Below are 9,868 nucleotides of genomic sequence, written 5' to 3'. Positions count from 1 at the left end.
CCCGGTCCGGGAGGATCCCACATGCCGCGGAGCGGCTGGGCCCGTGAGCCATGGCTGCTGAGCCTGCGCGTCCGGAGCCTGTGCTCTGCAACAGGTGAGGCCACAGCAGTGAGAGGCCCGCGTACCGCAAAAAAAAAAAAAAAAAAAATTCTGTAGTGCTTTACAGTTTTCAAAAGTTTCATACACAGGATTCGTGTTCATATAATCCCATAGTAACCCTTTTCCCCCCATCCCCATATGGCTTCTCCCCCTTCCCTCTTTCCACTGGTAACCACTAGTTTGTTCTCTATTGGATATTTGTGTTTTAATTGGGGTGTTTTAAAAAGTTGTCTAATCCCAAGGGACTGAAGCTAAACTAGAGTAAAATGATAGTAGAAGGAGTGAAGATGAAAATAACTAACATTCATGGAGAACTTCCTTGGGTCATGCGTGTTCTACCTGCTTTATGTGTAGTAACAATTAATTGTGAAAACAACCCTAGGATTGTTATCCTATGTATTATTTTTATTGCATTATTATTAAAATTATTTAATTGTATTATTATTATCTCCATTATATTAATGAGGAAATGGAGACACAGGTCAAACCACTTCCATACCCTCCCCTCTCCCCTCTCCCCCCCAGCTCTAAATCAGGATCTGGTAGAGCTGGGCTTGCTCAGATGCTTCAGGCTAAATTAGGTTTTGTTTATACTTTCAGGCTGGAGTTGCTGGCCTGGCTGGTGGTGTTAATTTTACCTTGGTTTATATGAGGATTCTATAAATTCTTAGTGAGCCCAGAGGCATGTTTCCCCTACACTTTTACCACTGTCTTATTTATAAGTTGGCTTCTCCACGTAGGTGGGGTCTTAACCTATAGAACTAGCCATCGTGATGGATGGAGGAAGATGCGTTTCTGTGGTCCAAGACCTGAAGGCTGAGTACACACTCTTCTGCATTGTAGGTTCTAGGGAAGACAGCATCTGGGTTAGTTCAGTCTTGCCCATTTTTTTCCCTTTTCTCCTGAGCTTGCCTCCTTCGGGTCCTGTTGTCAGCACATTCTAGCCTCAGCATTCTCTAGATTTGCCAGCTTTAACAGCAGTCCCTGCTTTTACCCTAGCAACAGAAGGCTTTTTTATATCAGAGAGGATAGTAGGCAGTGCCAGAGCCAACCAAATTTATATAACACAACTGAGAACAGGTCTGTCCGTGCTTTGTAGAAGCTTTATCCCTGGTGCCTTTCTCTTTGTACATTCTTTTTCTTTCTTCAAGTCTAGAGAATTCCCAGCAGTCAGTGTCTTGCGATTACAAATTTAATGTGATGCTGAAAATAAAATGGTCAGAACTTCTGGGGGTGTTTCTACCCTGCCTGGCTTTTGCTGTTTGAGCATCTATTAGTATGTCTTATAGTCACCATCTCAGGAATAACTTGGTTCCCTTTTCTTTGTTACTGTATCCACAGTAGCTGAGATTCCTTTTGATGTACTAGTTTTAGGCAGCATTGAACAATTTTCTGTAGCAAACTCACAAGTGGTCTTCCTGCTGATCCCTTATGAATAGACAAAAGTTTATCACTGTCTTGAGTTTGCTCATTTTCCATGAAAAGTGATTGGAATTTGATAGGGAACAAGAATGACATAAACACATTGTACTTAGAAACTGCATGGAATTTCCCCCCCATTTGTTTGAAGGACGACGTCATGGGATAAGAATTGTTAAAGAGAAATAGGCATCAGTATTCTGACATGTATCAGCACATCTGGTGCTTCTTGGGTCCATCTCTGTGCCCTAGAGTAGAAGCGATAGGACAGGTGTGATGTGTGTCACCAAGGTGAGTGTGGAGGCCTTTACAGCTGGTCATTTTAGAGCTACCTCTTCCCTCCTTTGAAATTTGCTTTGTCTTGGGTTTTCCCTTTAATCACTTCATAAATATTTATAGTGCTGCCATATCCTGTACAGTTTGAGGTGGTACACTGATATTTGCTCATTTAACCATGATCGGTGGTGAAATAAGTGTCCTAAGTACACGAAATTGTTCAAATAACTAAAGTTGAAACTAAGATGGGACATAGGAGAATTATCTCATTATACTGCTTATAATTCCAAGCACCAAGTTAGTGTTATCTTTTTATGAAGTGAAGGGGAGATATTTTAAATTCTTCATTACATTTGCTTGTCATCTTAAGCACCACACAGAGCATAATTCTTTTTTTTTTTTTTTTTTTTTTTGTGGTATGCGGGCCTCCCTTTGTTGTGGCCTCTCCCGTTGCGGAGCACAGGCTCCGGACGCGCAGGCTCAGCGGCCATGGCTCACGGGCCCAGCCTCTCCGCGGCATGTGGGATCCTCCCAGATCGGGGCGCGAACCCGGTTCCCCTGCATCGGCAGGCGGACGCGCAACCACTGCGCCACCAGGGAATCCCCCTAGAGCATAATTCTTATAAGCCAGTTTTGGTTCTGTTAAAACAGAGTGATATCCTCCGGGGCTTTGGAGGCGAAACTATTTGCCCTTCCACCGAAAGGTGCCAGCCTGCTTTATCTCTTGAGTGATGATGGCTACGTGGTGGAGGCATTTTGGTTTTCTCTCACTTGCCTTTATATCCGTGCTCAGGCCCAGCAACCTCTTCCATCCCCACCCTTTACTTTGCTGCTTCTAAATACTTATGGTCTGCAAAGCCATTCATTCATTTAGCCAACAAACCCTTGCCAGTTATACCACACATTGGGTACTGTCCTCAAGGACTTGGAGAGCATCAGAATGTAACAGAGAGTCTATTCTTTTCCTCATGGAGCTTGTGGTCCAGAGGGGAAGACACACTAAGCAGATGAATGTGTAACTACAAAATGAAGGTAGTCGTATAGGAAAAACAGGAATGAGGGGATGGATAAACAACAAGGTCTTACTGCATAGCACAGGGAACTGTATTCAATATCCTGTGATAAACCATACTGGGAAAGAATATGAAAAAGGATGTATATATATATGCATAACTGAGTCACTTCGCTGGACAGCAGAAATTAACACAACACTGTAAATCAACTATACTTCAATAAAATAAATTTTAAAAAATAAAACATTTATTAGCCTAAAAAATGTATATGAGGGGAGAAATATGAGACCAGTTTTAAGTTGGGGAGGGGAGGGCAGGGATGGCATTTCCAAGGAAGTCCTAACTCTGGTAAAGATTTTGCATTCCATTGTAAGTCATGTGGGGAGTCATTGAGAGTTTTTTTTGTTTTTTTTTTGTTTTTTTTGTGGTATGCGGGCCTCTCACTGTTGTGGCCTCTCCCATTGCAGAGCACAGGCTCCGGACGCGCAGGTTCAGTGGCCATGGCTCACGGGCCCAGCCGCTCCGCGGCATGTGAGATCTTCCCGGACCGGAGCACAAACCCGTGTCCCCTGCATCGGCAGGCAGACTCTCAACCACTGCACCACCAGGGAAGCCCACGTTGAGAGTTTTAAGCAGGGGATGGAAGGATCAGATTTGGCGTGTCAGTTGGAATGGGTGTCAAGGAAGGCACGAACTCCATACTCTTTGCTAGACTCTCCGAGGGGGTATGAGTGTTTCTGTGAGTGAGCTCCTGGTCCCTGAATTTTTTGACATTTCTTTTGACTGCTGAGCACAGGTGTTGGCAGACTTCTTTTTTTTTTTATTTCCTGTAAAGAACCAGATAGTAAATACTTTAAGTTTGCAGCCATATGGTCTCTTTTGCAACTATCCAACTCTGCCATTATAGCATGAAAGCAGCCATAGACAATACCTGAATGAATGCCTAGGTTCCCATAACACTTATTTATAGGAACAGGGGGCATGTAGTTTGCTGACCCTTGGCTCAGAGGATGCTTTGTTTATCATTTCCATGATCTTCGTCACAGGTGGTTGAGCAAGGAAGGAAATGCAATCTACGTGGTTGACCCTGGCCTCGAGCTGCTTATAATCATTATGGGAAGATAAGTATATACACTGAGGAAGCCATCAACTAACATTACAAGGCAATATGTCGTTAGGCACCAACATGACGGACAGAAGAAACAGGAAATGTGATGAAGAATTTGCTCATCGGCTTGCAATCTGGGTGTCTAGGAATGGTTGTAAAGGCTTCATAGAGAAGGTGGAACTTGATAAACAGTCACAGACACCTTGAAGGTTAGAGTTGAATACAACCGAGTCCAACCTGATAATTTTACAGGCATGTAAAACCACGTCCAATTGATCTTAAGGCAGAGTCTGGACAAGAACACAAGTCCTCTGTTCTCTAAATCTTTGCCCAGGTATTCTTTGTATTTCAGGTCTGGTGCTCTCGTAGGCTGAAAATACGTATCTAGTAAATTCATAGTAATAAAGAGGAGAAGGAGTGAGAGGTTCCTAGTTATGGGTTGTATGGAGACTTCTTTGGTCCTTGAAGAAAGGGGTTCTCAAAAGACGGAGAGCAGCATGGTTGTAGCTGTCATTTGGGATGAGAAGGAAAGAAAAGGGAAACTGGGGTGTGGAGTGGGAAGGGAAGGAGGCGAACATGGATCATAGAAAGACGCATGCGTACACTGACACATGGGCAGAGAAGCAATCTACATGTCCTTAGTAGGAACTATCTCTAAATTGTTTACCATGCGCATGTTCAAAGGCATATCCATACTGTTGAAGAGAGCTTGACCATTATAAAGAAGGAAGTACCTTTGTGTTCAGACATGGAAAGATTTCAGTGATGCAGTATTAGAAGGTGAGCAAAAGCAAGTCACAGAATAGTGGGTATGGCCTGTCCCCTTTATATACGTAAATCAAAACCAAACCCAAAGCAGCTGAACTGGCCAACTGAAAGCATGTACGTGTGTTTTATGTGTAAATGCTCAGAAAAAGGTCTGGAAGCGTGCACACCAAAATGAACAGTGCATTTCTCTGGGGATGGGTAGATCTGAGCAGAGACTGAAACGTTTCGCTCTATTTCATAATTATTAACATTGTTACAAGAATGTTTATTTTTGTTATAAAAATAATAATTAAAAAAGAGTAATATTAAAACAGTAAAAAGTGCCAGGTTGGGTGAGAGGCAGGGGAAGGGCTCTGACCGTGGAACTGAGCTATTTCAGAATCATAGGTGATTAGAGCCCCCCGGAGGCCCGTCGTGGTTCAGAAAGTCTAAAACTTAGTTGGGGATGAGAATCACTTGGAAAGCTTAACAAGCAAACCAAACCAAACCAAAACAGATTCCTGGCCACACTTCAGATCCACACGATCTCAGGTGATGGGCTGGAGATGTGGATTTTTAAAAAACTTCTCAGGTAATTTTGGTGCTGCGTTTGAGGCCCGAGTCTTTGTTTGAAGCTCTGATTGAGTTTCCCTGCCTCTGTATCAAGGAGAGAAGTAAGGATCTCGATCAGGGAGAACCAGCCTCAGGTTTTCTGGCTCCTGTTCTCCTAAACTTTTCTCAGTGACTGTGTCTCTCGATTCAGGTGTTTTCCCTAACATCAGATTTTCGGTATCATCTAAATTTGTCTTTACATTTTATACGGAACATTCTTAAATACTTTTTTTGTTTTTTTAATAATTTATTTATTTTTGGCTGCATGGGGTCTTCGTTGCTCCGTGTGGGCTTTCCCTAGTTGTGGCAAGCGGGCTGCTGTTTGTTGCGGTACGTGGGCTTCTCATTGCAGTGGCTTTTCTTGTTGCGGAGCACGGGCTCTAGGCATGCAGGTTTCCGTAGCTGCAGCACATGAGCTCAGTAGTTGTGGCACGCAGGCTCTAGAGCACAGGTTCAGTAGTTGTGGCACACGGGCTTAGTTGCCTCAGGGCATGTGGGATCTTCCCAGACCAGGGCTCAAACCCGTGTCCCCTGCATTGGCAGGCAGATTCTTAACCACTGTGCCACCAGGGAAGTCCCTTAAATACTGTTTTTGAAATTGACTGCCCTCCTCCCCAAGCTTTGTGCTTGGGCTTCTAGGTGGCTGCAGGTTGACTGTGCCCTTCGGAGGCTCAACAAACAGGGTGTGCATCTAAAAACATTAATTCTGTTATTTAAAGCTTGTTACGATTGCCAAGGGCCTGCCTCTGTTTTACAAAATACAAACAAAAAACATTTACCTTTGTCTATTGGTTAACTCCAAATGGGTCACCTGTTATGGAAGTAGCAGCTCAAATATTTGCCATCCTGCTTCTCAGCTGACTTGTCCTGGTATCAAGAAATGGCCACGCAACATTTGGGTCATAGAAGGAGGACACTATTCAGCAAGTTATTTTCCTCTTGCATTAGGATTTTGACTTCTGTGTAGCATTTTTTTTTTTTTTTTTTTTTTTTTTGCGGTACGCGGGCCTCTCACTGTTGTGGCCTCTCCCATTGCGGAGCACAGGCTCCGGACACGCAGGCTCAGCGGCCATGGCTCACGGGTCCAGCCGCTCCGCGGCATGTGGGATCTTCCCGGACCGGGGCCCAAACCCGCGTCCCCTGCATCGGCAGGTGGACTCTCAACCACTGCGCCACCAGGGAAGCCCTGTGTAGCATTTTTAATGTGAGTCCCAAAGTGCTTTCACATTCGTCTTCTCCATTGATTTTACAGTCAGTTCGAGAGGTACTGTGAGCTTCATTTTACAGATGGAAAAAAAGGAAGCTGAGTCAAAGGTCAGGCAACAAAACCAAAGCTTCACAGCCAGGAGATCAGGCCCCCATACGGAACTGGAGTCTGTTTCTCTCTGTGTTACGTTGCAGCCGCAGTGTTAAAAGGGTACAGAACGGGTCAGACCTTTCATGGGACTGATGATGATGGTGGGGTTGGGGTGCTTCCATCCTTTCTCCTCCTCTTCCCGTGTAACACCTTCTTGGTTTTTGTCCCCCCAATTGCTTTTTCTTTCTTTCAGCTTGGATTCCTCAGTACCACCAGGGCTCAGCCGGAACAGAAGGCCCCAGGTCTCATTGGCAAATACCACCATGTTGACCGTGTCACCGGCCAGGTGCTTACCTGTGACAAGTGTCCGGCAGGAACCTATGTGTCTGAGCACTGTACCAACACAAGCCTGCGTGTCTGCAGCAGCTGCCCCATGGGGACCTTTACCAGACACGAGAATGGCATTGAGAAATGCCACGAGTGTAGTCAGCCGTGCCCCTGGCCGATGATTGAGAAATTACCTTGCGCTGCCTTGACTGACCGAGAATGCACTTGCCCGCCTGGCATGTTCCAGTCAAATGCTACCTGCGCCCCCCACACGGTGTGCCCTGTGGGTTGGGGGGTGCGGAAGAAGGGGACAGAGACGGAGGACGTGCGGTGTAAGCAGTGTGCTCGGGGGACCTTCTCTGATGTGCCTTCCAGTGTGATGAGATGCAGAGCACACACAGACTGTCTGAGTCAGAACCTGGTGGTGATGAGGCTGGGGACCCAGGAGGCAGACAACGTCTGTGGCACGCTCCCGCCCCTCTCCAGCACCACCCCTCCTTCCCCCGGCACAATCAGCCTTTCCCTCCCTGAGCATGTGGAACCCCACGAAGTCCCTTCCTCCACTTATGTTCCCAAAGGTAACTTAACCTCATGAGTTCTGTATGTGAGGAAGGCTTTGTGCCCCGTGGAGGTACCGAGAATGGGCTTGGACCCAGGATGTTTTCTCCATCTGGGCTATTCCAAAGTCACCCCTGGAAGAAAGGGCTTGCGTTTTGTGGCTCTTTAAAGTCTAGCTTCTTTGGACCTATTAGAAACATTGAGACTCAAGAAGTTATCTATTGGGGGGAGCGAGTATCTGAGAACTAGGTGACATCAAGCTAGAAAATAAAAATTGAGAGAAACAAGGTCAGCGTGTGGCCTTATGGATAGGACGCCATAAATGAGTGATCTAGCTGTTTTAAGGTCCCTTGTAGATTAAAAGTTTTCCAACACCCAGTCAATCCCGGGGAGACACAGCCTGAAGGTTAGAAGGAGAAGGGGAGAAAAATACCATGACTTCTGGAAGGGAGGGATGAATGTTGGATCTGAGGTGGGCCAGAAAAGGAAAGTAAGGCAGAAGCTTCAAGCCCATCCGTGTCACGTTGAAGGTAACTAGCATTCACATCTAGAAAAGAATTTCTTTTTTTCAAAGGACTTTATGTCCTCCATTAAGTATATCCCAGTTTTCCTCAGAATTCATTTTGAACCTCAGGCAAGAATAACGTTGTTTTTATTTTCAAATCCTTTTTGATTAAATTTAATTTTCATGAGATGGTAGCCAATGTGAGCTGTTGCTTTCCAGCAGACTCTCACGTGTGGTTACATTTGACCTTCCCGATGACTCCATAAGGAGGGTCTTCTCACAGCCGCCAGTTGAAATGAAGAAACAGCCTCAGAGAGGTCCCATGACCTGCCCAGGTTTCCTCAGGGGTTGATTCAGGCCAGGTCCTGTCTCTTGGGACTCAAATTCCCAGGCTTTCACTCCTTAATAGAGAATGCTTGTGGAAGCTTCTCCGAACGCAGTCCACTAAGCTGCCTGCCCAAATCTTGTTCCTCTTATCACTAGCACATACTAAGCAAGTCCTGCCTTATTTTATTCACTGACCTGTCTCACCAAACCTTTCACTAGTCAAACGTAGATTGGAGTTCGAGCTCTTTTCTTTATTTTAGTCATATTCTCCATTTTACCACCGCATCATGAAATAGCCAACTGGTGGGAGAGTAGCAATAAAGAAACTAAAGGACAAAGGAATTCAATTGGAACTAGTTTTCTGAATAATCAAAACAATTAAGGGTTGACTCAGTATGTGCAGCACAGGAGAAGCTGCTGTGAAGCTGAGACACTGGTGGGTCCCTGAGGATGCCCTTGGTTTTGGTATGAGGGAGTGAGTTTAGCTGTTAAGCTGAGTTTTTACCTTCTACAGAAAGGTGCTGTCAGGGTCTTTATGAAAATGTACAATGCCATTTATTCTTAAGCTCCCAAGGTCATCTTTTCTTGGATTATCTGGCCTGGTTTGGAGATGACTAGGAAAAGGAGGGAATGTACAGAGCCCCACATATAGAAAAGCTCTTCCCCCCTCCTTACTCTTTTTTTCTAGGCATGAACTCAACAGCATCCAACTCTTCTGCCTCTGTTAGACCAAAGGTGCCGAGTGGCATCCAGGAAGGGACTGTCCCTGAGAACACAAGCTCAGCGAAGGGGGAGGAAGGCATGAACAAGACCCTCCCAAACCTCCAGGTAGTCAACCACCAGCAAGGCCCCCACCACAGACACATCCTGAAGCTGCTGCCATCCATGGAGGCCACTGGGGGCGAGAAGTCCAGCACGCCCATCAAAGGCCTCAAGAGGGGCCATCCCAGGCAGAACCCACACAAGCATTTTGACATCAATGAGCATCTGCCGTGGATGATCGTGCTTTTCCTGCTGCTGGTGCTTGTGGTGATAGTGGTGTGCAGTATCCGGAAAAGCTCGAGAACTCTGAAGAAGGGGCCCCGGCAGGATCCCAGCACCATTGTGGAAAAGGCGGGGCTCAAGAAATCCATGACCCCCACCCAGAACCGGGAGAAGTGGATCTACTACTGCAATGGCCACGGTGAGCCTCCCATCTTTCCCCCTTGCTTCCAGATCCCCCGCCTCTCCCTCCCTAGTCCCTGTGGGCGGAAGGAATGGGAAATGCAAAGTTTCTGGAATCTCCTTTGAATACCAAGTGCTGTTTGATCTCCTGGTGTTACACATAATAAGTTCAGAGAGAATAACTCCTCTGCCACCTGTTCCCATGGCACATTTAGAGGACAGTGTTTTGGCATCAGAGACGTGAGACTGACCTTTAGGGACTTTGTTTGACCTCATCATTTAACAAGTGAGGGGGCTTCCCTGGTGGCGCAGTGGTTGAGAGTCCGCCTGGCGATGCAGGGGACGTGGGTTCGTGCCCCGGTCCGGGAGGATCCCACATGCCGCGGAGCGGCTGGGCCCGTGAGCCATGGCCGCTG

At 46.2% G+C, this 9,868-nt stretch overlaps 1 protein-coding gene across 2 annotated transcripts in view; it reads left to right on the top strand.

Moving 5' to 3' along the window:
- TNFRSF21 (TNF receptor superfamily member 21) overlaps nucleotides 1-9,868 on the top strand; it is a 68,701-nt gene that overhangs the window by 13,835 nt on the left and 44,998 nt on the right. Inside the window, exons 2-4 of one of the 2 annotated variants that reach the window (XM_055079727.1) lie at nucleotides 3,854-4,124; nucleotides 6,825-7,476; nucleotides 8,977-9,471. In XM_055079727.1, coding sequence (XP_054935702.1) covers nucleotides 7,005-7,476; nucleotides 8,977-9,471 — 967 coding nt within the window. In that variant the 5' untranslated portion in view covers nucleotides 3,854-4,124; nucleotides 6,825-7,004. The remainder of the gene's footprint in view (nucleotides 1-3,853; nucleotides 4,125-6,824; nucleotides 7,477-8,976; nucleotides 9,472-9,868) is intronic. The other variant, XM_024122125.2, reaches the window with a different exon arrangement.

This window comes from Physeter macrocephalus, chromosome 18 (assembly GCF_002837175.3).
Source record: "Physeter macrocephalus isolate SW-GA chromosome 18, ASM283717v5, whole genome shotgun sequence".
In the NCBI taxonomy this organism is placed as follows: Eukaryota; Metazoa; Chordata; class Mammalia; order Artiodactyla; family Physeteridae; genus Physeter; species Physeter macrocephalus.
This window is presented reverse-complemented; position numbering and strand designations above follow the sequence as displayed.